This window comes from Branchiostoma belcheri, unplaced genomic scaffold (assembly GCF_001625305.1).
Source record: "Branchiostoma belcheri isolate BF01 breed outbred unplaced genomic scaffold, Haploidv18h27 scaffold19, whole genome shotgun sequence".
In the NCBI taxonomy this organism is placed as follows: Eukaryota; Metazoa; Chordata; class Leptocardii; order Amphioxiformes; family Branchiostomatidae; genus Branchiostoma; species Branchiostoma belcheri.
The window spans coordinates 671,980-699,780 of NW_017803379.1; the positions used below are offsets into that span (position 1 = coordinate 671,980).

At 41.8% G+C, this 27,801-nt stretch overlaps 4 protein-coding genes across 4 annotated transcripts in view; 3 read left to right on the forward strand and 1 right to left on the reverse strand.

Moving 5' to 3' along the window:
* The window catches only part of LOC109468045 (sodium-dependent proline transporter-like), a 12,701-nt gene extending 5,256 nt beyond the window's left edge, over positions 1–7,445 (reverse strand). The window contains exons 1-8 of the mRNA XM_019766266.1: positions 7,076–7,445; positions 5,021–5,174; positions 4,606–4,737; positions 3,966–4,194; positions 3,067–3,199; positions 2,547–2,681; positions 2,122–2,225; positions 1,722–1,846 (exon numbers count right to left, since the gene is read on the reverse strand). Of these exons, the coding sequence (XP_019621825.1) occupies positions 1,722–1,846; positions 2,122–2,225; positions 2,547–2,681; positions 3,067–3,199; positions 3,966–4,194; positions 4,606–4,737; positions 5,021–5,174; positions 7,076–7,132 (1,069 nt within the window). The 5' untranslated portion in view covers positions 7,133–7,445. The remainder of the gene's footprint in view (positions 1–1,721; positions 1,847–2,121; positions 2,226–2,546; positions 2,682–3,066; positions 3,200–3,965; positions 4,195–4,605; positions 4,738–5,020; positions 5,175–7,075) is intronic.
* Positions 7,446–8,513: 1,068 nt separating this feature from the next.
* LOC109467735 (soma ferritin-like) lies at positions 8,514–11,215 on the forward strand. Its single transcript, XM_019765786.1, has 6 exons — positions 8,514–8,583; positions 8,776–8,852; positions 9,383–9,490; positions 9,867–9,995; positions 10,601–10,744; positions 11,028–11,215. The coding sequence occupies exons 1-6, from the start codon at positions 8,514–8,516 to the stop codon at positions 11,172–11,174; spliced, it is 675 nt and encodes a 224-aa protein (XP_019621345.1). The 3' UTR covers positions 11,175–11,215.
* Positions 11,216–11,962: 747 nt separating this feature from the next.
* LOC109468042 (ufm1-specific protease 2-like) lies at positions 11,963–19,260 on the forward strand. Its single transcript, XM_019766263.1, has 15 exons — positions 11,963–12,033; positions 12,618–12,795; positions 13,219–13,316; positions 13,672–13,900; positions 14,174–14,427; positions 14,725–14,818; positions 15,054–15,205; positions 15,447–15,549; positions 15,828–15,929; positions 16,102–16,146; positions 16,300–16,475; positions 16,786–16,884; positions 17,161–17,263; positions 17,572–17,696; positions 18,245–19,260. The coding sequence occupies exons 1-15, from the start codon at positions 11,992–11,994 to the stop codon at positions 18,329–18,331; spliced, it is 1,887 nt and encodes a 628-aa protein (XP_019621822.1). The 5' UTR covers positions 11,963–11,991; the 3' UTR covers positions 18,332–19,260.
* Positions 19,261–19,469: 209 nt separating this feature from the next.
* On the forward strand, positions 19,470–25,869 carry LOC109467849 (toll-like receptor 6). The gene is made up of 2 exons (XM_019765943.1): positions 19,470–25,078; positions 25,336–25,869. The coding sequence occupies exons 1-2, from the start codon at positions 20,924–20,926 to the stop codon at positions 25,714–25,716; spliced, it is 4,536 nt and encodes a 1,511-aa protein (XP_019621502.1). The 5' UTR covers positions 19,470–20,923; the 3' UTR covers positions 25,717–25,869.
* The last annotated feature ends 1,932 nt before the right edge of the window (positions 25,870–27,801 follow it).

Genomic DNA, 27,801 nt, shown 5'->3' on the forward strand with positions numbered 1-27,801 from the left:
CGGTACGCCCCATTTTATTTGAAGGTTTATAAACTTGCCGAAACTCACCGGAGACGAAGGGGTTATTAAAAATTCATTCCTGCTATTTTCTTACAGTTTTCGTGAGTTTTTCGCTGCACAATAGCTTTGTAAAAATGTAGCAGTTCACCTATTACCGCGTGAGGAACGCGTCATACACAATATACACTCCTGTGCTATCGGTGAATAAAAATTTTGGCAAAGTGACTGACGTCAGGGTGCTCCATTGGCCCTGCCCAGATCGCCCGACAGGACGTAAAAATAAACATTTGGCACGCCGCCATCGGTGACAGGACCCGCGGTAGACTTGGAGATCTCGCACCACACGCGGATATCTCGCGGGATTTTTCGGGACGCCTATCCCGAAAAATTCCGTATCCCGATGATGCATATCCCGTGATTCTGAAGTTATCTCTACTAAACATAATAAGGATAATATCAGTTTCTGATCACATTTGAAATGCTTACTCTCCTGTTTGTATCCTCATAAGACTCTTAAGATTGGACCTCTGCTAGGAAAGGAAGCAGAACTTGGTCCATGAGAAACTGCGGAGGAACCTAACAGAGCTGAACCCAGCCATCCACAGAAGGATACAACACATCACAACCATTTCTAGAAACACATTATATCTCCATTTTGGCCAGTAAATATTCATTATGTATGTTAAATTTGCATAATATATGTAACAGTTAAGTCATGTATAGCTTTTAAGTATGTATGTATGGTTTTATAGAGTGTGTAGTTCCAATATTTTACACAACTGTAGATTTTCATTATCATTGCAATGATTTTCATATAAAATTTCAAAGAACAATTATTATAGAAGTGGGTATATGCACTGGCTCGGCGATCAAAAGAACAAGTAAAACCCAACAAAACTGGCTTGATATATATCTTATATACTGTAGTATAAAGACTAAAGTGTACTGTAGGAATTAGTTCTTCATATCATTGTATATCATTTCATATGATATACGTATTTACAATTAGCCTTCTGTCATGTATTTGTAATAATAATAAACTTATCATCATTATTATTTCAGCCTACGTCCTGTTTCCTATTTACAAAAATGTAATAAGGTAGTGAGATGAGCGCAGCAAAGTCCTTTGTAACTAAAGCTGTCAAAAAGACTTGAAGTTTACTTGCAGTCTGCAGAGGATGTCATTGATTAAAGTTACATGCTGTGGCCTAATTGCAAACATGGTAAGAGTGTGTGCTGAGTGAATCATTGGTACTGTGGTATGTAACTTTATATATCCTAGTATCTCCTATACATGGCACTACAAGACTAGTCTATGGTAATGATCTTTGAGTGGCAGACGGGTAGACTTGGCCTTACAACGGCAAAAACATTCAAATTCCCCAGTTATAACGTTGATGTTACTCTATAAACAGCATATAAAAGTCAGTAATATAAGCAAACTATCCTTCTACCTTTCCTTTCCTAATAAAGGTATAACGTTAAATCGTAGGCAAGACCATCCTGAGGTAAACATATTGCATTTGCTTGCAAATGTTACCTTTCTAGTTTGGCTATTTCATTTTTATGTAATCAATAATTTCTCAAGCACTATATCAACATAAGCTTACTTCATTGTGGCGTTCGCCCTGGCAATGCATTTCATACATGTATTGTGCCTATGTGTCAGCATATCATACTGAAGAGAAATTCACGTCAAAAAAATCCTAGATGACACCTACCTGACGCGACCACGTCTTTGACCTCCACCTTGAGTTCGTGCGACATGAAGCCGATGAAGCAGAAGACGGCAAAGCCGGCAAACACGCTGGAGCCGCAGTTGATCAGCGGGATCAGGATGGCGTCCCTACAGCACAGAGTTTCCAGGGACAAAACATTAAACTATTTGTAATAGTGTGCGTCAACAGAATAAAAATGATACATCAACATGCAAACAGAGCTTAGCTAAGCGTGTGATCCGTGGCTACACTGCAGTTTTAACAAATGAGTATCAACGCCATCAATGCGGTTGCAAAAGAGTACAAAAGCCAAAGACGTCGTCTTTTGAAGAAGCTTAGTGTGGCATTTTTCTCATTGAAACTCAAGGTGTTGACCAGTAGAACCAACTGCAATGTGTCCTACCTCTGGATGTTGTTGTTGAACTTGTTGTAGCTTGCCATAGTCAGCACAGCTCCGAACGCGATGGCTAGGGAGTAAAAAATCTGCGAAGCCGCGTCGTACCAGACCTGTGTAAACACAGGGGAGTATTGTTAGTAAATAGGGTAATTCGAACAGCTAATTAGTAGACATTGATTGATGTTCACAAGTCATGGGAGGGTTGCGAAATCAGACACCGGACGTTTGAGTATATGAGAGTTATGTTGGAGTCACAATTCTAAGCCTGGACGCGACTTGGCTGTTTGAATGAACGAAAAAAAACGCATATCAAGAATATGCACAAATCATATCTTAACGTTTTGTGTGTTTCGTTGTCTTTCATATCATACTTTTCGTTCCCGCAAACTGCCCGAACGGGCCCCGGCTTGGAAATGTCTCTCCGGCATTACCTGATATTCTGTGAGCCTGTTGAAGTCCGGGGTGATGTAGAAGAGCACGCCGTCGATCGCCCCGGGGAGAGTCGCGCCGCGGATCAGCAGCGTGAGCAGCATGATGTACGGGAAGGTGGCGGTGAAGTACACTACCTGGGAGGGTAGAATAAGGCACCGTGAGAGGGGTAAAAACATGTATCCGAAAATGTGTCCTCGCTGCAAAAGCGCCATCCACATTGACAAAATGTAGCAGCGAGGAAGCTCTGAGGAAGGTGTCTGATAGACTCCGAAACGTAAGCAAGGTGAGACTTTTTTTGTGTAAAAAAAGCAGCATATCCTTGGTAACTACATGCAACTTATGTACGCGGGGTCTGAGTGTCTTACATGCTGTGTAAAGAGAGGAGCATAAAAATATAGAACATACGGTTACAGACTGCAGTTGTTTTATCCGAGTGAAATGCGTGTTCGTCCAAAAACGAGAGACAGAATAAAAAAAGCACATAAAACTTTGAGTTTGACTTTGCAAATTTACTAGTACCTTTCCAGTGGACTTGACTCCCTTGAAAAGGCAGAAGAAGACCGTGACCCATGCCAGCAGCAGACACAGAGACAGTTCCCAGCTCATCTTCCCGGTCTCAGAGATACCGCTGGAGTACTGTTGGACTCGATGGCTGCAACAACAAAATTAATGTAGATGTTGGCAAAATATGTCGCGAGGCAACTTCTCTGTACTCATACGCAGCCTCATAACATAGTAGTGACACTAGTTCTAGGGGATTTTTCTAGTTTGTCTTTGCATGCTAGCAAGCTTGCAAGGTATTCAAAGCGTGCATGTACATATCGGGTCCTCCCAGTTTGAGCGCTTAACTTCTTAACAACAGTGACAGTCTCATGACCGCACTTGTGGCAATTCATACTGTCGAATTGAGGTCACCAGAGCGCCACAAAGCTGCCTTTATAGACCATTGCGATTAGCCCCTCCTCGCAAATGTCTGGCTGCGAAGGCAGAGTAGTCGGCGCAATAATAATATAAATATTTGCATAACGTTTCAACCCTTAGAAGAAACAACTATTAGGTTTGGTCTGTCTTTTTTATGGACCCGTCGACCCAAATTCTTTTCTGTTTGTATTTTCTCTCCCAAGCAAATCCATGCGGTACCTTAGAGAAGTTAGAACTAGTCTATCCCCAACAGAACTTTAAAGTAGCCCTACCGGTCGAAACTCATCTTATGCCTACACCGCGCAGATCGCGACACTCCAACCCAAATTCTTACAAAGCTCTACAATTTCATAAAGACTGCTACAGATACTCCTATTTTCACCAAACAGTCAGAGACTGGAACACGCCTCCTCAGGTCATAACTCTAATCACCCCCCCCCTGTCCGTCTTACCCCAACAGAGGGATGTTGTGCAGTATTTTCTCAACAACTACTCACTGCCAGTACTCTTCGCTGGGGCTGACTCGTGTGAAGTTGGTGGCGTTAGTCGTGCTGTTGGCCACGTCCCACGACTCCACGCAGGACGGCGTGTTCCACCAGTGTCCGCAGTGGTGCCACGGCAGCTGGCTGGTGAAGGAGGCGAACAGGTAGTACAGGGCCCAGGCGATGATCATGTTGTAGTAGATGGCGGTCCAGGAAGATATGAGAATCATGGAGTATCCAATGCCTATACAGACGATAGTAAGAGTGAATTCCCTGAATAGTTTCATCAGATTGGTAAGTCACTAAGTAAAGAGACTCTAACATATTTACATATCTACACATATAGCAGCGACACCTGTGCTGCAGTGCAATGTGAACCTGCCAGAATTGCCCCGAGGAAGATGACAGACAGTCACCGAAACGTCGGTTGTGAATAAAACACTTAGTTGTATCATGGAGGTAGAAGAGACTTTTTTTCTACCTCCATGGTTGTATAGTCTCTTTACTCAGTAAGAGTGATTTTTGTGAACTGGCTCACGACAGGAACACACCCCTACAAACACATCTTCTGTTATTCAGACTTTCTTACAAGTGAAATCTGTCTTCAATAGCAGTTGTATATAGTGTATATGTGGTGAAATAATTGACAGCGCACCTTTCAGTATGGGCAGACAGTCCCACACAGGTAACGTCCCAAGCCCGGCGTACTGCCCCAGGGCCAGCTCGATGAAAAACATGGGTATCCCGGCAAGCACCAGCATGATGACGTATGGGATCAGGAACGCTCCTGTAAACGATGGACATTTTCACTCTCCAAGCAGATCCTAGGGTTGCAAAAGACAGTATCAAATTTGCCAGACAGTGTCCAGTTGCCAGAGAGGGTCCAATACACCACCAAAGGGTGGATACTGTCTGGCCAATTTGATAGTCTTTTGCCACCCTAGATCTGCTTGGAGATTAGGACATTTTGTGTCTATACACGTTGCCATACGTAAATAAACGCCAAGAGCCACATACAGTATTTAGTTATCCTTTCCATCATATTTCAAAAGCATTTCCTTCATTATTACCTCCGCCGTTGCGATAGCAGAGATACGGAAACCGCCATATGTTGCCCAGGCCCACGCAGTAGCCAATCATGGACAGGAGATAATCTATCTGGGCGCTCCATTGGTCTCTCTTAGGGGTTTCCTCATCACTGGATTTCTCGGCAGCTTCAGCATCCTGTGTCAAATAAAGAATAAATATACTCTACAGCGGGTTTCAGATCTAGTTTGTTACTTGACATGAAAAGAACAGGGACGTCAGTGTGTTTGAGGAACAAAAGTGAAGAGAACAAAATGCTCCAATCCGACGATTAAAATGCCATCACAGTCCATCCATACCTTCTTAAGTTATGCTAATCACAAATATCCATAAACACACAAACACACACACAAACACACACACAAACACCATCACTTTGGTGAGGGTAACCCAGTTATTTTTAGGTGATCATTTGAAAAATCATCAATATTGTGCCATGCTCGGCTAATCACACCATCCCCTCACTTCGCCCTGTAATTAAGGGACATCTAGAATGTAATCTAATCAGAGATACATGTAAGACAGGTCAAACTGTGACAGAAGAGGTCGTTCCCCTGGGGCCATTCTGCATAATTGTTCTTTGTTCAGCAAGAAATTTTGGCGGGAAAGTAGAGAACATAATTGGCTATGCCACATTCGTCGGAATCCGCCAATAAATTATGAGCCTTCTCCAAACTTTATGTGGCCGTGTTGTCAACCGCCTTTTGGCGGAAAAGGTTGGCATAGATGATAGATCCTTGTCAACGGACATTGAATATCAAAACAATGCATATGGTTTGAAAGCGCTTTAATTTATTGGCTTCATGCGAAGCTCTGTTTGGTGTCATGTCAGTAGCATGAGGATTTTCTGCACTCACATATGGTGACACCGAGTTTCACATAAATAAGGCAAGGAAAGGTCTCGAGCTCATGACAACACAACAAAGGATTTAGAATTTCATTAAAGTTAACATGTCATGTTTCAGTCGTGGACCAGTCGTAAAAAGGTCGGCTAATGACTCAAGGCCACAGGTTGAAACCCATGAAATGCCCATTATATCGGCCATTTAGAACGCCCTCTACAAAACAACGCGTGCGTGATATCGATACTACGGTTTCGTCATGGAAAATTTTCTGTTGCCGGCTGTCACTGTGATTCAGAAACTAGATCTTCTTTTTTTTTTTTTTTTTTTTTTTTTTTTTTAAACTGTTTATTCAAATCATGAAAACAAGTACAGGTGGAAGTACATATACATACACAGCTACTTTTAACAACTTTTACAGCCATATCCCCAAAATACACGGACCAATCACAAGGAACAGTCACTAAAAAAAGATGTCTAAACTAGATCTTCTTTGTCACAAAGCATAATTGAAATCAGCAGAGTCTTCCGATCCCCCAGGGGAATTGGCCAAGAGACAATCGAGGTCATGCTGTTTACAACAACGTCGATTTTGTCCCGTTTGATTAAATGTGGTTCTTAGAAGAAGGTCTTTAGAGCAATATATGAATCGTGACATTTTCGGAAACCATCTCTATTTTCTTTTTTGATCACCGAAAACATCCACGCACCGCAGCAAACACAGGTGGGTGGTGCGCGTGGGCCAACAACCACTCGTTCGGACCACGTCTAGCCTATAGCATGCCAAACAACTTTCCACGTATCCTGCCACATGAAGTTTATAAGTTGCACGACGGCTAAACTGCATTTTCCTCTCTGCAGCCCGGATAAGTATTTGGGGACTACATTATACCACCGCCCCTAACGACCTTTTTCGGTCAAACGTAGAGAACATCATTGGCTGTGCCACATTTGTCGGAATCCAACAATGAATTATGAGCCTTCTCCAAATTTTATTGTACCCATTCAAGGGTCGGTCCAAGGTTCAAGGTACACATGAAGTTCAAGTTAAAGAAAAAACGCTACCCGAAAATTTCAGACGCAAACATCACAAATGAGTAGCATTCACACCATGTTCACACCAGTTTTCCGTGCTTATCTTCACATTCTTGTTACACCATGGAGGTAAAAAAATCACACCTAAAACTGCTGCCTTACCTTTGAGTTGTTGTACAGAAGTTCGTCCTTGACGTCTACGTCGTTCTTGGTCTCCATTGTTTCTTCAACAGCAGTCTGATGTTGAGCGGGCGAACAACGTTTGGACAATGAGCTACCTCACCTGTCGTCACGCGTATTAGCATCCCCTAATGGCACCTTCCGTCATGGAAATTTCCATCGCCTTGTTTTTCAGCCGAAACGTTGTTAATATGCCTAAGGCAGTGGGCTACAACTAGGGACAGTCTTTTAAGACCTGAAAAGGTTCTTAGGACAGCTGCTGTATTTGCCTGGCGTCATCACACACACACAATTTTTCAGGAAACTTATGTCTATGAGTAACGTCTGTGAAAATATCGGTCAGTTTGTTCATCATAGAATATGCAGCATTGCGGGCCTATTAGTCTGATGAGCAAATGAAAACAACACTAACCATATACTCAAGGGAATTGCTGTTATGCCGGATCAACCTAAGGGTAGCTAATTATAAGGATTTAGGGGTACAAACACGTAACTGTCATCGCTTTTAGACTCCTCTTAAAAACAAGCCTAAACTCTGCCCGAAGAGTCTTCGGGCAGAATTTAGGCTTGTTTTTAAACGGTATAATTATGAATATGTGCAATAACGTATAAACCCAAACAGCTTACAACATAGAAAGACCGACAATACGCCCCAAACTCTCAAAATGCCTGAAGACGTCCCACCCTACTTCTGTTTATTTGGAGAGTTAGTGAAATTCCGATCTAATCTAATGATCTGGCCGGTGCATTCAGTTGACCTGTCTTCTAAAGCTCGAAAAGGCTACCAGTAGAAATACCATTGTCAATAAAGGACAAAGAGTCAAACTTCCGACTATTGTTTGATATTTGTGTTTGGAAATATCGGAAAAGCAGTCTTCCCATACAAGTCTATAAGTATACCGACATAAGCAACCAGACGTTCATGAAACCTTTCTTTATACGGTTTAATAAATCAAACAAACAGTCTACTAGTGTTGTTGAGTACAACCCACAAGGCTGAGAAATGGTAGGTCCTATAAATGGAAAAGCGATGACATCACGCGTCATAAGAATCAGCAACATTTGGCAACATTCCATTGACCCTTCCTCCGTTTCGACAAACAAGTATATGTCAGTCAGTACATACAAGTACAAAGCATGAAAATCTTATTTTATCAACGGATACCAGCAGTGCCGCTTTCCTCTAGTAAGTTACATTACTTACCGTGAGGGGAACAAAAATGTATCAGTCTTGTTCACCAGACACGTGCATGCTTACGTTTACTTCATATTTGTTGACAAGTTTGTGAGCTGGAAGAAAAGATTTGCCAAACGGCACCTAAGTACCTAGGACGTTTATCTTTTCTATCTGTGTTGCTCAAAGTAACCCCCTAGACATAGAAATGGATCATTCCATGGGTTTCAAAATAGATGACAGCCAATGCACATCCTGGCAGAGTCGGCACTTGGCTGCTTCCTCCGCGCAGGGTTGGGTCCAGAAAAACTTCAAGGTTCGTTTTCAGTGGAAATGTGTCATTTAGTCGGTGTTAACTGATTCCTACTGTTATATCGTGATAAGCATACGGTGAAGTGCTATCAAATGTTTTCTTGCAAATGTTTTCTGTACTATGTCCATTCTTTCATGAAAAAGTTTAATTAGATTCTCTTCCATTGTCCGTTTATGAAATATCTGCTCTTTTCAGACCAACAAGGACAAGGCAAGAACCACAAACTCGCGATGTTGCAGCTAATCTGTGTGCTTTTCTTGGCGGCGGAAGTGGTGAGTACTATTGAGAAACGGAGTAGAGGCCAGAAGTGATGTTATACTCCGTTATGTTATGTTACACTTTGATATCCTTATATGAAATTGGTTTTAAGAACACGCATAAGCATATCATCTGATTTTCATGATTTTAGTGCCGCTGACGTCTACAAAGTTATTCATTGACTGGTTGATTAATCCATTCATGTTTACTGAATGAATGAATACCTTAATTGTACACACATACCCACTGGGTCAAGTACAGGTCACAACAAAAGAATAGAATGTAGATAATTTAGTATACTTAATATAAATTGTCAAGTACCTACAACTAAGTAAATTCGGTTTCTTCTCGTTTTTGAGTATAAACGATAAAAAGGTAAGAACAGATATTTTTCAAAATCGAAGCTTTGTCAACATTCATTAGATATATAAAGTTATCTGTACTACTTAGTATGAAGTAGGGGGGCATGGATTGCATCAGACTATAATTAAACTATTTACTGTTTCTTACATTGTTATCTTCAACGGTTTTCTGTCTGCGCCAGGCCCCTGCGCCGTCCAAGGTGCGTCAGAACTTCCATGATGACAGCGAGGCTGGAATCAACAAGCAGATCAACATGGAACTGTACGCCAGCTATGTCTACATGTCAATGGTGAGGATAGGTTCAACACGCTCTTATATTAGAACGTAAAATTTAAACAAAAATCTATTTAATATCAGGAAGGGATGAGCAAGGAAGCAAAACTCCCTTTTTAGGGCACATGTTCCATGTAAGTCATTTCCGTGGCCGAATGGGCAATTGTGTTTAAATTGCGCATATCTCTATTCTTATATGTTTTCATCTCTTTTTTGGGGGCAACGTATACAAACGTAACATCGTTGCTTGCTCGAATTATTTCAAACATGGCACTATATATAGACAAAACATTATTCGGCAGGGACGGGGGACGGTACAGACTTCCAGCCTCCTTACACCAAGTCAAGTCATGTGACATCCTGTGATAGTTTGAGTTGGTATATTTCCCCAGGCGTCGTACTTCGCTCATGATGACGTGTCCCTGGAGGGCTTCTCCAGGCTGTTCCGGCGCATGTCTGAGGAGGAGCGGCAACACGCCAACGTGCTGGTGGACTATCAGAACAAGCGCGGAGGTCACGTGGTGGGTACAACCTACTACTGCCACTACAACTACCCAGTTTACACTGCACGAAAACTTAGATTTACCAATAGCGGTAAATAACTGCAGTAAAGTTATTAACGTGGGGTAATGTTTACTTTGTTTTCTTAAACACTGCTGGACTTCACAATGGTAGGAAATAAAAGTCAAGTACGGTGATTTAAGGGTTGTAAATTATATTACCGAACTTGACTTTACTACCATTGTGAGGCAGATACAAAGTAAACATTACCTGAGTTTACTACCTTTAGTAGATCCAACTTTTCGTGCAGTGTTTATACTAGTACCCCCGAGAAGTAGGTAGTGGTGTATGTATGTACGTGTGCGCGCGAACGTATGCGCGTGCGCGCGCGTGTGTGTGTGTGGCGTATGACACAGTGTGTGTGTGCCCTGTGTGTGTGTGTGCCCTGTGCGTGTGTGTGTGTGTGTGTGTGTGTGTGTGTGTGTGTGTGTGTGTGTGTGTGTGTGTGTGTGTGTGTTTTTCTCCGTGCGCGTGCGCGTCGGTGTGTTCGGGTAGGTCTTACAAACTCGAAGGCGCTGGTCATGTGTTGTTGCTCAAATCAATACACAATATTTCCCCATGACAGGTTTACCGGAACGTGCAGCCGCCGCAGCATCCAACGTTTAGCAGCGGGCTGGACGCCATGCAGGCGGCTCTGGACCTGGAGAAGCAGATCAACCAGGCGCTGCTGGATCTGTACAGGACCGCAGATCGGCACGGGGATCCACAGGTAAGATCACGTCGGCTGGATCTGCAGAAGAATAGGATTAACTCTGGGATCCACAGGTGATAATACCGTGAGCAACTGGATCTGTATAAAATCACAGATCAGCATGGGATCCACAAGCACAAATGTATGATTACATGATCACAACAAGTGCAATATGTCAAAAATGAAAATGATGGATGAAATGAAATATGAGAAAACAATAGCAAAGGGCATTGGTGAAGGAATGAATGATGAATAACAAACGAATGACTAACGTAAAGATCTATAATCGTCCACCCTACAGATGCAAGACTTCCTGAACTATCACTTCCTGAAGGAGGAGGTGAAGCGCATCAAGCAGCTGGGTGATTACGTCGAGAAACTGAAGCGTGTGGGGAGCGGGCTGGGCGAGTACACCTTCGACCGGGACATCCTGGGTGGGGGGAAGTAGCTGTATGGTTTTGTGGGGGAGAGGGGGCAGTAACTGCAAATCCCCCCCCCCCTTTTAAGTAAGGAAAAAAATCAAGAAACTAGAAAGGTAACGTTTGTAAAGCAAATGCATAAAGTTTACCTTCGCATATGGTCTGCTCTTTTAATTCTTACTCAAATCAAGGACCTTGCTCAAATACATTCATGTATATGGTCAGACAGGAGTATAAATCCCTCCTACTATAAAATTGCAACATTATGTAACTCAACACCAGTTACCATGGTGAGAGACGTCAAAAAATAAGGTCATTGACCAGATCAGTCACTGTTTGGAGAAGAGGAAGAGGAGGAAACGTAGCAAAAACAGTATGTTTTCCTTCGGTAAACATAAAATCATTTGATCACCGTCAACTTCAATTAATCATACAGTCAGTAACTTGGTGTGGTTCTGGGTTAATGACCAACTTCCGGGCAAGTGTATGTAAAATAGTGTAAACAGTAAAATTAAACTCTAAATGATTATGGCCTTCCTGACATTTGTCTTTTTTTTAAGTTATAACTTGAACTGAAGCATTTAAAGTATTGTCAGTATGGAGCACCTGCACACCATACATAGATCGTTGTCAGCAGACACAGACCAGATAAATTACTAGTATTAACCACCAGATGAAGAGTGGCCCAAGCAAGAATTCTACACTACCCGGTGAAAAGTTTGCTTGGAGAGATGTAAGGAAAACGCCAGGCAAAGACGAAATACTAGTAATCCGCCCTCCCAACATCTGCTTGAAGAATAGGTTACTTAGAGGTCGTCTAGTGACCCACGTTGCATCACAACCAACATGGCGGCCAAAATCGTCCATATGTTGCCCGTCGTGAAAAAGGTACTGATTTTCTCTTCTTGTGGAAACCAAATGAGTATATTTGTGTGGTTTTAGTATGTGTATGGGGTATAGAATAATATTGGCATTGAACAACGCTTGTGATTTGACCACAGCTGACAAATATAGTTATGATTTATTATCAGTGGGAGGGGGGCGTAAATAATTTCAAAGTTCCTGAATGAAAGTTATTGAAATGTAGACATAAAACAATCTGTGGTGTGTGATTTTTCAGAAGAAGGTACGCCATAGAAAAACATTCAATATACCATATTTGATTGTGTACCCGTCAGTTTTGCTCAGTACAACTACAAGCTGCGTAAAGATAGACTGATCCCCTCACATAGGCTGGACTCCTACTCTTACTGTAGGTGTGGCTGTCATTATTATTAGCAGCATTAGCATCACACCTGAAGGTCTCTTTCCAAGAGAGTACAAGTTTCGTGAGGGATAACAATCAGATATTGAACTCCTGAGCTGTAGACTAGAGGCAGGGTTACTCACTAAAATGTTAACATTACATGATGTATGTACAGTATATGTAACGTTATCTATATTCGTTATCCACCATTTCTCCCACATTTCAGCAAGTGAAGCAGCATGTGATTGTGAAGGTGGACGACCCAGGACCCCTGGGGTTCCTCCTGGGAATCCCCAGCACCAAGACTGGCACCACCACGGTGGTAGGGTTAGGTGCCCTGGTGGGGTCGGACGGTACTGCACTGCAGCAGGAGGCTGAGGACATCTTACTCCACATTCCTGCAGGTAAAGGGAACGTCTCATAACTTACTCACTCACTCACTATCCGGTTTATCGTCTGTTGTTCCCCAGCTTCCGAGGGTTAGACATGCTTGCACAGCAATACTTTGGCTTGAATGGCAGCCTGCCATTTGCCTCTATCCTGTTGGTTGACGTTGTGTGTAGGTCCAAGTGGTGGAAGTCCTCCCTTACATTGTCAAACCATTTCTTGTTTGTAGTAAAACATTAAACTTTATTCCAACACACATTTCTTCTTTGGTTGACCATAAGGGTTTGGGCTTTCCACATCCAGTGTGAGGATCTTCCTAGGCCATTTGTCATAACTTTTCATAAGTTCAGAATTTACATCGAAGCAAAATCAACAGACTTGAAAACAAACTCATGATACATAATTGAAAGAATGTTGTTGACTAATGCCTTTTTTTGCAGGTATAAGACTGAGTGGAGTTGCGTACACATCAGAGCAACCGCCGACACCTGATTATGTTTCTTCCCAGTGTTTGAGATATGTGCAGGCTGGACTCAAGGTAAGAATTATGAAACAGCAGTTACCCATTAGTCATGTACAATTTCCTATTATATGTACCATTTAGATTATGTTGATGTGAAGTGTGATACCTTAGTATACAGTAGTTTGTTTGTACTTATGTGACTACTACTACATTATACTAGTAATTTGCTAAACCTGGAAGTTGCCAAGTAAGTGTGAATTTGAATATGTAATGTAATTTTGACATTTTATATGTCTGACTCTTCCAGGTTTAACCAACCATCAGCATTGACATCATGTTTGAAAAAATATCATGAAAATTTGTCTGTTGTTTGTTCACATCCTGTTTTTAAGCAGCATGGATAATTCTTCCTACCACAATTCTTTTCCAGGATGTTTTTGTATCAAGCGAGTGGATTGTACAACATGTCCAAGTAGACCCAACCACTGAGAATGAGGGGGATGTACAGCCGTCAAAAGTGTTTCTTTATGACTCCAACAGTGGCAGTGCCACCCCTGTTGATGTTCGTGAGGTGGAAGATTCCATCCTTTCGTCCACTACATTGTTGTTACGTCTCCAGGGGCAACTGTCACTCGAGTTTGAATACAATCCTGGAGAAGGTGGGACTTCTGACACTTTCATACATTTCGGTCCATGAAAAGAATTTGCAAAGAAGTTTTAAAGACATTTAAGGTCAAAATCAGATCTGTCAAAGCATGATGAAAAAGGTCACTAAAGAACATCCATTCCTAGCTGCACATTTTTTCCTATTCCTAAAGTTTCCAAGGAAAATCTCTTGACAAATTTCACTTTATGATGACGTGCATTTCACTATCACATCACTTGTTGTCATAAGAATATTACTGATATGCCAACCCATTACCATTCACCAGATGATGGCATGTTCAAAGCCGTTGAGGAGGGGTTCAGAAACCTGCAGGAGAAGATCGCGACTCCCGCCGCCATATTCCACCTCACGGACAGCGACGTCCTCCTGCGACAGCACGAAACCGTGGACGCAACTTCCCTCCCCTTGTCTTACCAGGACCCCTGCCACAGGCTGCTGCAGTTCGTGGCAAGATCAGGCTCAGAGGAGTTGCCCAAAAAAGGAGGGAGCAAAGATAGCAAAGGAAGAAGTAATACACAGGTATAATATATATATATATAATTTGCTGATGATCATGAAGGTATTTTGTACAGACATATTTGAACAAAATATTGTATAAAAATTTGTTATATCAACCATGATGAATGACAATTCCTTTTGTTAAGAGGATGAAGAGTCAAATTGTGAAAAGGACATTTGAAAACAATATAGAGATGATTAGAATGTTCTTTTTTTATTCTTGTATTAAGCTGAGGAAAGGGTTTATCACCCTGTTACGGGCAGTATAACCCTGACCAATATGGTCGACCGATAATGATTCTGCTTGTTTTTTGCCAGGATGTGTTGAGTATGCAGCTCCTGTTCCAGCAGACTGGTCTGGAGGCCATGGCCATGTTACCATCCTGTGTACCTCTTATACACTGGGAGAAAAGTAAGTCACATTCAGTATCAACAAGTGGAGTTCTGTGTTTAACCCTGTTCCTGCTTGGATCTCATTCAAGCAGCACCTTACAAAACAAGTTCTAAATGGGAACTATGCAGCTCCAGATTTCTTACTTAGGGATGATTGTGGTGTGATAGATGTCGATTAGCTTGAGGAATGAATCCACTTTACTATTATACATTACAACATGTATGTTACATGTCCTTTGATATCCGTCCTACAGGAAATTTCCACAACGTGTGCCTGCCCGTGTCCATCAATGTGACTGCCTACATCCACAGAGATGACCCTGTGTCCAGAGTACCCCAGCTCCTGGTGGAGGCTGTGAACAGGCAGCTACGGGGGATGGAGGCATGTCTCAACATGCACTTTCAGGTGAAATGTCTTTTTACCACGATTGACTCCTATGTATGACTGCTAACTTCCCATTGCCTACTAACCTGATAAAACTAGCAGCTGCTTAGTGGCCGCATTGTATTGTCGTGTTGGAATCCCAATAAAATAAAAAAAACCTGATTAACAGATTATTTGTAGTTTGTATTGGTTCTTGTATCAGTCCTGCAGGGCAAAGGTTTAGCCAGTTCCTAATGTATCTAATATCTCGATGTATTTCCAGGGAGGCCAGTTCTGTGTGCCGACAGCCTACCACTTCCTCGCACCTGGCATGCCGCATCTGCTGACAGCTGTCTATCCCAGCAGCCTCCCTGATGACAAGTTAGGTAAGGACACAGCTCCAATCAGAGATGGTAGACTTGGCATATATTGGCAGAACTTGTAGACATTGCACTGTACTTTCTGGGCATAGAAACTCAAGTGCAGACGCACAGTGTCGTGTACACATCCACGCACACATACACACACACAGATATTAGTTCATGATCACTGTCAAGTAATAATATGCAGCAGATGCCATATTAAAGTATCAGTTCAATGTTCTTGTTGATCTGTTCTGCACAACTTTTACTCTCAATGTAATTTTGACTTTCTTCCTTTGCAGACTGGTACAGGAAAGACCTGCATCAAAGATTCTCCCTCCCTACCGACCGTCCTTTGTTAAGGAGACAAAACGCTTATGTTTTCCCTGAAGATCAGCATGGAGGTACAAACCAAAATTTCTTATATTCCACTTGAGACTTATGCATGTAGTTATAACTGCCCTTCACATAACACACCAGCTGTATGACTCATTAAAATACTAATTGTCTTTGTCTCTTTCACATGATTTGCCAATACATGTACCTGTAACCATTCTGATTTTTCTTTCCTTTCAGATATCTATTTGACAAACCCACATGAAGGGCTGCCGCCATCTGGAGGTTGGTTTTGGTTTTGGAGGTTGATTATACCCTCTACATGTAGCTATAAAGGATAGACCAGTTAATTGCCATAAGGGTTGATATTATGAAATTTGGGGTGAAGCCTTTCATATAGTACCATGATTGAGTTAATGATATTTCCTTTGTCTCCAGCTAAAGGTGAAGTGACAGTGGTACAGGGCAGGTACACGTACCATCACTACATGCAGGACCGTATGAACGACAGTGGCTGGGGGTGTGCCTACAGGTCCCTACAGACTATCTGCTCCTGGTTTAACCTACAGGGGTACACAGACAGACCTGTCCCAACTCACAGGGAGATACAGCAGGTATGCAGTTTGCCATGCAACATTAGTAACTCAGTTAGGAAATTCAGAAGAAAACTTATTTCTTAATACTCTGTGAGTGCCAGCTTTGCTAAGTGCAATGCTTTGATATAATTATTGACTAGCAAAAATTTTAATTTCTGACTTTCTTTTCAAAGTTTCAAGACTTCTTGATCACTTTAAAGTTATACATGCAAGCCAAAATCCACTGAATATTTAGGTAATAAGCATTTTCAAAAGCTTTGCACTGTACAATGTTTGTGTGTACTAATTTTTTGCAGAGATTCAACTGTTGTACTTTTTCACTCCACAGGCCCTGGTTGACGTAGGGGACAAACCAGTAACGTTTGTAGGGAGTCGGAAGTGGATTGGGTCTATAGAAGTCAGCACATGTCTGAACCAACTACTTGGGGTAAGTTACAATTTTTCATGCTGCAAAAGGTAATCTGCTTGTTTAATGTCATATAATGCTATGGCTGTTTTAAGACCCTCAAGTCAAGATTATCTAGCAGTGTTTAAGATTGACACAGGGCGGTGTGAGGAAAGCTAAATTTTTTTCTCGTTTTACTGAATTTTTCATCAGATCTGAATGTCTGAATGTCACTGCTATGAATATCTGCTATAATATAAAATTACAAAATATTGATATGATTTAAATTTCATGAACGTATCTTTTGTGTATGCTCAGGTGACGTCCAGAATCATGTGTGTAAACAGCGGTGCTGACCTGGGGGGTAAAGGTCGTGAGCTGGCACTGCACTTCCAGACCCAGGGGACACCTATCATGATAGGTAGGTACTGCACCAAATGTGAGAACGTCTCATTTAAGATCGTATTCGCATATTTAAGGATGACATCCTGTATATAGATTTCAAATGTTGTGTCAGAAAAGATGTCGTCTGCAAGTTAAGTGCAATGGGCAAAATTCTAAAGAAATGTTGACCAATACTAGTATCTAACGAAAATTGAATGTGAAAAAAAAGGCTTTCGCACAGGCACAGTACATTCTGCCAACATGTTATATGAATTACAAGCATACTGTACTTAGAATCCTTTTCTGTGACCTGCACATGTACATGTATATGTCCACTGTCTGTAGGTGGTGGTGTCCTGGCTCACACCATCCTGGGAGTGGACTTCAGTGACCAGACAGGACAGATCAAGTTCCTGGTGCTGGACCCTCACTACGAGGGAGGAGAGGACTTGTCAGTCATTCAGAGCAAGGTCAGGCATCATACAGGGCTCTAGCCAGCACCTGTTTATCTGCAGATTATTCCACAAACTTTATGTCCCATGACTGTAAAGATGTCGATCGTCAGTGGCAGTCTTGGTTTTGTAGTCAAAGACATAACTCCATACATGATGACGGATATGAATTATTCTCGCTTGTAGATTTTTTTCATAATTGAGAATCGGGATGACGTAAAAAAATTCAAGCTAGCTATTTATTTATTTATTTCATTTTAAAACAGCTGGGTAGCACAATTGAGCTGTAAAGCTGCTTTCCAATGGGGCCCAGCATACAGGAGCCCTGGTCATCAGCCACAGTTGTAAAGACAGGGAGGTGCCATTGAAGCTTTCTATGAAACTGCAGCATGGAAATCCTTCTGAAAATATATGACAAGTAGCTATAGGGTCCAGTATGAGGTACAATGTTTTGCCTCAGCAAAGGTTTGCTCTCCAAGTGCTGTTGAGTTTCATTTTCGATGAACAGTCATGGAAACAGTCAGGATTTTTGTTTGTAAGATCACATTGTCTTGTATACCATGTAGGGCTGGTGTGGCTGGAAGAGTGTGGAATTCTGGGACAAGACGACTTTCTACAACCTGTGCCTTCCCCAGAGACCTGATATTATATAACAACATCAGCAATTCTGTCATCACACATGACATCTTGTTATTACACTTTAAATTCTTATTAATCGTGATACATTCAGGTGAAATGATTTATACAACAGAATGTCAAATGGATACTGGTTGTACCAATTACATGTACCTGGTAAAATTGATACCGTATATGAATTATTATAAATCAAGTGACTGACAGTAACAAACGAAAAAAGCTATAAACCATAAACAGCTACAACTACGCAGTACAATCTCTGAAGTGCCATGCCCTGGCAGGATTTCTCTGTAAATTAGTGACTGAAGAAAACATCTCCAGATTGGGCAGCTGCTGGAAGTAATGTGTTAAAGAGTTCCCTTTTCTGTGAATCATGTGTCAGACTGTGATTGTGCCATTGATAACTTCCCCTTTACGAAGGCTATGAATTATGAGAAATTTGAGGAAGTATCCTCGCTATTCAGCATGTAACCATACTCTCACAAGTACATTCCACTGCCAACAAACAAGTGCTTGAAGTAAATGCAAACTATTTGTAACTAGTTGTAACTATTCAGTTTTGTATGTTGAAGATGAAAGTTGATTTGAAGCCAGAAAAGTTTCAGTATCCACATTTTTGAAATGCACAGATCAGTTAGATTCTTAGATGGCAAGCCTCATTTACTTCCTTCTAAAATCATTAAGTTTGTTGTTGACTTGACTTAATGCAATGCAAGGTCTAAACGTTTTACCTAAGCCAGTCTCCTATTGGGCTGGCCAAGGCCAATAGCTGTCAGCTGTTACAACTTGTTGGACAGGGCATCATTATGTAGCCCTGATCCCCCCAAGCAGGGCAGTTGGTGACAATAGCGGCTGTGGAGAGGTCCTCACCAGGTCAGTCTCAGTATTTTCTGAGAGGAACACTTCCTCATGGACTTGCTTGTGATATATGCATAGAACTTGCATTAGAGGCTTTCCTTTTTTTGTTTAAAAGTTTGTTTTATTATATTTGTTTCAATTTAGGTCTATCCATAGCTGTAATAAGCAAATATGTATTTATCAGAAGTGTTTGGTGAAATAAGGAGAATGTGTAATTTAAGGACTACATCGTCATGCATTTATTGTTGTGTGGGGGTAAAATGTTTCAAATCAGCTCCTTTCCACTAGTTATGATACTCGTTGACGTAACGTTATCCACAGTTATGTTGTTTTTAGAAACAAAGACCTAAATGATTTCAGACTACTCAGGATTCATCATAATTTACCCCGTAGCTATTAGAGCAGAAGCTCTTTTGATAATTCATACACGTTGTTGTGAAGTACTAGTACTTAAATTGCTGAAGAAGGCTTAAACATCCATACTTGCAAACATTCTCGGAGTAGAAGAAACCCTGTATTGATATCCTATATCTGCCACTTGCATGCATGTTATAATATATACACGTCTCAATCCACTTAAAAATAGCTACTTGTGCGACTTTAAATTGTATACGTATGCTGATAGGTTTGTATCAGTCTGGCAAAGCAGGCATGGTGAGAGATTTGTCAGCCAGCTGATCGATGATCAAAAAGAGGCTCTGAAAATTCCTGTGTTGACTTCGAGGAAATTTTCTCAGGTTGAGAGAAGTTCCTCAAACAGCAACAACAAAACAATGTGAAATCAATGTGCAGGGATAAAAGGATCCAACTTAAAGTTTATGGGATATATAATTTCCAGATTTGTTTTGAACCGCGACTTTGCCAGTGCTTTTACGCTTTGTGGCTTCGAACAAAAAGATGCCCTTTGACTAGTAATTTCATATCTGATGGCAAAAGCGGAATCCTGTCAGACAACTTGGCGCTAGCCTCAGGTGCTCGCGTAGCAGCTACAGCTTTTAAAACTCCGCGTCATGATCAGACAGAAATAATTAAATCACAGATCTTTCGACTGGTGTATTTTGGGCCGCTGATGTGAACTGTGGAACGTCAACTCTATTCAGACGACCATATTGACACGAACAGGTCTTTCAGACCAGCTCTAGCTAGTACGCAATTTGTAACACTGAGTGCATAATGCTGAGGTCACATTTCCAAACTGGGGCCCGGCCGGGCTGTTTGCATCAAAGAAAAATGAATATCACAAATATCTGTAACACAAATAGTACTCATTTTTTAATATTCATAGTTTCTAAAATTGTTACAGTTTTGACCAGTCTATGTTAATTAAACCCATCTCAAACATATCTATCTAACATCACCAAGAAACTGGAAGAAGCCGAATCTTTGTATTAGAATTTGTTTTAGAATCCATGTTTGAGATTAGTATTAGTCTTGTCAATGTGTATGTGTATGTGTGTTACTTCTACTTTAATTTGTATTTGTATGCCTATACTCAGCATGATAGGAAATGAATGTATAATAAAGTGTAATATAATAAGAATGTACAATCTACTGTTATCATTAATAACCAATAAGAGGCTGATCAACATATCATTTCTGTCGAGCCTTCGCATTTTAATACAACCTTTCATCTTTCACAGCGATGCAGTGCAAACATCAAATAATTTGGCAGTCTTTCTAACGAATAAACTGCCCAAGCTCTCTTACTACCAATAACTAGTAATGTTGATAGAATCTTTTTATTACAAGTAATGTTTAGATGTCGGACAGTTGCAGGTTCGAAGACTTTTACGATGGCGACGACTGTAAACCCCCTCCCCAACAGAACAACTGTGACCGTGATTGCCGTGTGGTTACTCGTGCTGCTGCCCTCCCCTGTTGTACCGTGTCCGGGATCGTGTTCATGTTCTGGTACACGTGTTTCTTGCTATCGCCTTGGACTCACATCCATTCCAGACAACATACCCAATACAGCAACATCGGTAAACCTGTATGACAATGCTATACAAACCATCAAAAACAGTGATTTCACCGGCTTGTCAAATCTACGGGACCTTTATGTACAAAAAAACTTGATAACCACCCTCACCAACGGGACATTCTCCGGGCTGTCCAGTCTTCAGAGGCTGTACATTAGTCACAATTACATACGAAAGATCCCCGATGGCACTTTTATTAGCTTGTCAAATCTACAGTACCTCGATGTAGACAACAATTTCATAACCACCCTCACCAACGGGACATTCTCCGGGCTGTCCAGTCTTCAGGGGCTGGGCATTAGTCACAATTACATACGAAAGATCCCCGATGGCACTTTTATCGGCTTGTCAAATTTACAGTACCTCAATGTAGACTACAATTTCATAACCACCCTCACCAACGGTACATTCTCCGGGCTGTCCAGTCTTCAGAGGCTGTACATTAGTCACAATTACATAGGAAGGATTGCCGATGGCACTTTTATCAGTTTGTCAAATCTACAGATACTCTATGTAGACTACAATGTTTTAACCACACTCACCAACGGTACATTCTCTGGGCTGTCCAGTCTTCAGAGGCTAAGCATTCGTCACAATTACATACGAAAGATCCCCGATGGCACTTTTATCAGTTTGTCAAATTTGCAGTACCTCTATGTAGACAACAATTTTATAACCACCCTCACCAACGGTACATTCTCAAGGCTGTCCAGTCTTCAGAGGCTGAACATTCGTCATAATCGTATTAGAAGAATCTCCGGCAGTGCTTTTGATGGCCTATCAAGGATTTCATCACTTTATCTCGACTACAATGTCATTAGAAACATCACAAATGACACTTTCTTCGGTCTTGTGAACCTACAATATCTTCACCTTGCACACAACTCCATCACAAACATCACCAGTAGTACATTCACTGGTCTACCTAACCTTCAAACGCTGAATCTCCGTAACAATGGCATCATGGACATCCCAAGTAACACGTTTGTCGGCCTATCAAATCTCCATACTTTGATACTTGACAAAACCGCCAGTGGCATAGTTTTGCCCAACCTTGAACGTTTATTTCTTTGGCATAGTGGCATAACAAGGCTCACTAGTGAACTTTTTACCGGTCTCCCGGGGCTTAAGAACCTGTATCTGCTGTACAGTGGCATCAAAAATATTGCAGGCGGCGCTTTCAGTGGTCTGCCCCATCTTAGTTATCTGCATCTTCAGTACAACGACATAACAACTCTCACCAGTGGAGCTTTCAATGGTCTGTCCAGTCTTGAGTATCTGAATCTTCAGAACAACGACATAACAACTCTCACCAGTGGAGCTTTCAGTGGTCTGTCCAGTCTTGAGTATCTGAATCTTCAGAACAACGACATAACAACTCTCATCAATGGCACTTTCAATGGTCTGTCAAGTCTCCGTAGACTGTATCTTCAGAACAACGACATAACAAATATCACCAGTGGCGCTTTCAATAGTCTGTCAAATCTTTATACACTGCACCTTGGGAACAACGACATTACATCTCTCATCAATGGCACTTTCAGTAATTTATCCAGTCTTTCAACTCTGCAACTTCAGAACAACAACATTGAAAATATCGCCAGTGGTACTTTCAGTGGGCTTGGCAATCTTCGGACATTAAATCTTGGTGATAATGTCATAAACAACATCAGTAATGACACTTTCATTGGACTGTCCCGCCTTTCGTATTTGTCCCTTCGTAACAATGACATTACAACTATCAGTGGTATCTTCAGTAAGCTTCGTAATCTACAAACAGTAAATCTAGATGATAACAGTCTTATCAACATCCCTGATGGTGCTTTTACAGGTCTGCTCCAGTTATCAAGTCTGTATCTTCGTAACAACCTCATGAAAACTATTGACAGCAATACTTTCAGTAGTCTATTGAATCTTCAACGTCTATATCTCGACAACAATGATATCTCATCTATCACCAATGGCGCTTTCAACCGACTACCCAGACTCCATGAACTTTCTCTCAACAATAACACTATAACCTATATAAACACTATAACCAATATGCCCAATATTCAGCGACTACATCTCAACAACAATCCAATTTCTAATATCAACGGAAGTTCTTTCTCAGGCCTGTCTAGCCTTACATACCTTAACCTCCAGAACTGTGGCATTACAAGCATCGATGGTGGCACGTTCATCGGTCTGCCTCGGCTTAGCACTCTGTTCCTCGACGGCAATATCTTAGCCAACATCTCCAGTATGTCTTTCACACTGCCTTTGGCTAATCTTGACAATCTGTATCTTCGGAACTGTGGCATTATAGGCATTAACAATGACAACCTCAGGAGTCTACAAAGTCTTTCCTATCTACAATTAGACAACAATTTCATATCCAACATTGGGAATGGTACATTCGTTGGCCTATCCCGTCTTCAAAACCTAAATCTTCAGAACAATGCCATATCCGAAATCGCTGATGGCGCATTCAATGGACTGTTCAGTCTAAAAACACTTAATCTTGCCAACAATTTCCTACCCAACATAGCTCGTACCCACTTCACGGACATGCATAATCTTCGAAAGATATATCTTAAGAACAATAACATACGTCACGTTGATGCCACAGCTTTCTCTGATCTTCTTAACCTAAAAGAGTTGTACCTAGACGGAAACCCTTTGGGAAACCTGACGGACGACCTGTTTTCTCGCATAACTAAGCTACAAGTTATCAGTTTAGTTAGATGCAAACTCACCACCGTACCGACCTTGCCGCCATCTATCAAATTGATTCATCTTGGTGGGAACCCAATACAGATACTACAGTCGGGAGATTTCAGCGACCTGCCGAACCTTCTGGATCCAGATCTTTGCAACCAATACAAGGACACAAAGGCAGATTATGATCAAATAAATGAGGACTACTACTACTCCTCCGACTATGGCTACTACTACAACAATGACAACTGTGACTACAGCAGATCATACAAGAATGCATCAGATTACCCTCTCATCAGAGTAGCTAGAGGGGCATTCACCCACCTCGATCATCTGAAGGCCATAACGTTACGGGGTAACGGTATCATCTACATCTCCCCACGAGCTTTCGTCAACCTGCCGAGTCTGATGGATGTAGATCTGAGTTACAATGAGATCCCCTACCTGCTTCCAGACACATTTGTGGACGTACCCCGTCTTCGGTTCCTGTATCTCCATAGCAACAAGCTAACCGCCCTTCCACCGGAGCTGTTTGGGAGACTGCCAGCGCTGGAAAAAGTCACTCTGTACAACAACCCGTGGAAGTGTGACTGTTGGCTACAGGGGATGGTACAGTGGATAAATACCACAGACGTGACATATGAAGGTCGATCACCGGTTAAGTGCACATGGAGTCCAGTGCCATCCCTGCTGAATGTGTCACTGTCACAAGTGGATCCCCAGTCACTGATCTGCGAGCAGACCACAACACCGCAATTAACATCAACAGCTACGAGCCACACCAGCACAAGGATAGAGGAAAACACCATTCCCTCGCCTACAAAAAAGACTGCTTTCACAGTTACTCCCAGCATCTCTCCACCAAGAGATGTTTCTTTGGTAACAACAACCGCAACTGAATCGATAGTTCAATGGGAATCTCCCTCTAACGATGTCATGGGCTACATGATCTCTTACGTGAACACAAAGAGTGGCCGAGTACAGAGGACCCAACCAATTCATCCAAGCGTCAATTTCTACACTATATCTAACTTGTCTCCGGGTACAACATATCGCGTGTGTGTAGTCGCTCTGTATACAGTGGGCAGAAGTGCAGCAACAAACAACACGTGCATCACGGTCACAACAAAAGAGGGCACAAGCACAGACCAAACCCTGGTCATTTCCCTGGCAGCAGTGGGTGTCATCGCAGCGGTGGTCATCGTGGGAACGATCGTGATGTGCAAGGTACATTTTTCAGACTTAGTGGTTGCGTAGACTTCACTTTGGGTATGGTGGATGAATTTTAATTCCATCTACGATAGATCTATAACCAGTTGTGTGCTTCAAATGGCATACTAGTAGTGGATTTTAGCAACAAGCCCTGTATATGTGGAGAGAAGCAACCGATGCTCTGCATACAGTTCCTTATACATGTACCAGCTGGACTTAAGAAAAGTACCATTCAATTTGTAACTGAAATAGATTTATGCGTACCTTTTCAGTTGAGGCGAATGCATCAATCTACACCCAGTTCTACCCACAATGCAGCACACAACATCCAACTGACGTCAACTGCGACGTCAACGGCGACACCTCCGGTCACAAACACCGGCGTGGCGGCAACTCGCCCTGACGACAAGTTGGACGTGGCGGCTGGTGGACAAACATCAACCCCTTCTGATGACCACTTCTACATGCATCTGGTATATCCTGACACACAGGGACGAGGCGTAACAAACCCAGCAGCAACCCCTGGCCAAAGTGGGGCAGCATCCCCAGGTAGGCAGTCTGAGAGTGTACATGTATATGAAGATGTTAATGAGACAAGGAAGCAAGTTGGAGGAAATGTCGAAGACCATGTCTACCAGAACGATGCACTGTAGTGTTATAACATTTACTTTAAGGTCACGTTTTACTTTGTGACATAAGTTATATGTAAATAATGTTTCAATTTTGATGTGTATCTGTATGATGTACTGTTAAGTTCTATAACTCCAGGAAGACTTAGTCTAGCTGCATAATTGATCTTGTACTACATTCTTGTATGTTCGAATGAAAGCTCATCTGTGTTGGTAGAATACATAGTTAAAGAGTTTGACTTGTTCCAACACAATAAGGAGAACTCACCATAAATTTTCGGCTGATCCCGTCAACCTTCGTCAGATTTGTGATGCAATCGCTGACTTTCCGGAAGTCGGAAACGTGATGACGTCAGGAGTGCATCAAAAGTGGCGGGAAGACGGTATCTCCCACCATCACGGTTCAGAGAGGGTTGGTGGGCCCTGATGTAAACTGCCTCCTTCACGCCTCTCACAAAGTAATCCTGCTCCGTATCTAGAATGCGCACCTTGTCCAATGCATCACTCAGGCCTTGCTAAACTGTGGCTACCCCAAGTGGGCAGTTTCCAAGGCAACTGCTCCCAAACGTTCTACAACTGATAGAAACCGTCAGTCAAACTCTTCCACGAGGCAGAACAGAGGTTTAGTCGTCCTACCCTATGTTAAGAACACCTCTGAAGCTTTACGGAGAATCTTCGGGACACATGGCTTAAAAACGTGTTTCAAACCGACCCGTACGTTAAGACAGCTATTAGTGGCCCCCAAAGACAGAACCCCCAAAGAACAAAAGTGTGGCGTGATTTACCACATTCGGTGCGCAGGTCAAAATATCAGAGGACCTTGCCCAGAGACATACATAGGGGAAACAGAACGGTCTCTCAAGACTAGATTTCTGGAACACAGGCGCCCCAGTTCAAACACATCGGAAGTGTCGCAACACATACACATCGAGTCCCCCGGACATACAGTTACATTGGACAAGGTGCGCATTCTAGATACGGAGCAGGATTACTTTGTGAGAGGCGTGAAGGAGGCAGTTTACATCAGGGCCCACCAACCCTCTCTGAACCGTGATGGTGGGAGATACCGTCTTCCCGCCACTTTTGATGCACTCCTGACGTCATCACGTTTCCGACTTCCGGAAAGTCAGCGATTGCATCACAAATCTGACGAAGGTTGACGGGATCAGCCGAAAATTTATGGTGAGTTCTCCTTATTGTGTTGGAACAAGTCAAACTCTTTAACTATTCTTGTATGTTGCTAATGGAGGGTTAAGAAAGCGCCACACACAAATGCACAGGTTCATTTCAACACCCTCGCAATGTCGCTTTAGTACTTAAAAGTAATGCATATAATAACCAAAATGATGTACATTTGTAACTTGTATGGTGTTTGTTTAGGGCAAATGTGTAAGAACCGTAACCTTGTACAGGCTAAACTTAAAAGCATACGAGTTTAGAGAGATTTCAGTGACGGATTTGACTAGCTAAATATTTTCCCAACCATCCTTTCCCTTTAAGATAACATAACATAACATAACAAATAGTAGTCATGCCTCCTTTGTAAAGTAAGCTCTGGAAAGGAAAGGCATATAATCTATATAAAAATTAATTATTTTCCACTATATTCTTAACGTCTTACATTGTTTCCTAGTATTACCTTTTTTGTGTATAAAATCTGTAGCTCTAATCCCTTTAGCCTTTTTAGGGCATCCATTGTGAAAATACATTATTTTGTTTACACACAATGAGGTTAATCAAATAATTCTTAATTTGGGATGTACATATAATTTTTTAGTTCAGCATTTTACTAACACAAGAGAAACAAGAGAACCTACAGATTAGATTGGTGTAGGTTGGTGTAGGTGATTGCTTGAAATTTCAGTTTCCTAAAAAATATAGGTGTTGGATAGAGGCAAATAACCTTTGTAATATTGTAATTATCATGATAATAACACAATATGGTACAATTCATTTTATCAAAGGCATGAGGCAAGTCAACATAAAGACTGAATGTTTATTGTTCATAACATAATCTGTATGGAAAGTTCCCAATAAAATGGCAAAAGCTGTACCAGTTTCATGTATTAAATTTAAAACAATGGAAAGACATTCATAACAGATACTTGA

Coding starts and splice junctions, on each gene's coding strand:
- LOC109467735 (XM_019765786.1), top strand. CDS start 8,514: ATGCACATCCTGGCAGAGTCGGCACTTGGCTGCTTCCTCCGCGCAGGG. Junction 8,584..8,775: donor GGGTCCAGAAAAACTTCAAG/GTTCGTTTTCAG, acceptor TGCTCTTTTCAG/ACCAACAAGGACAAGGCAAG. Junction 9,491..9,866: donor GCTATGTCTACATGTCAATG/GTGAGGATAGGT, acceptor ATATTTCCCCAG/GCGTCGTACTTCGCTCATGA.
- LOC109468042 (XM_019766263.1), top strand. CDS start 11,992: ATGGCGGCCAAAATCGTCCATATGTTGCCCGTCGTGAAAAAG. Junction 13,317..13,671: donor ATGTGCAGGCTGGACTCAAG/GTAAGAATTATG, acceptor ATTCTTTTCCAG/GATGTTTTTGTATCAAGCGA. Junction 16,147..16,299: donor AGGGCTGCCGCCATCTGGAG/GTTGGTTTTGGT, acceptor CTTTGTCTCCAG/CTAAAGGTGAAGTGACAGTG.
- LOC109467849 (XM_019765943.1), top strand. CDS start 20,924: ATGTTTAGATGTCGGACAGTTGCAGGTTCGAAGACTTTTACGATGGCG. Junction 25,079..25,335: donor GAACGATCGTGATGTGCAAG/GTACATTTTTCA, acceptor GTACCTTTTCAG/TTGAGGCGAATGCATCAATC.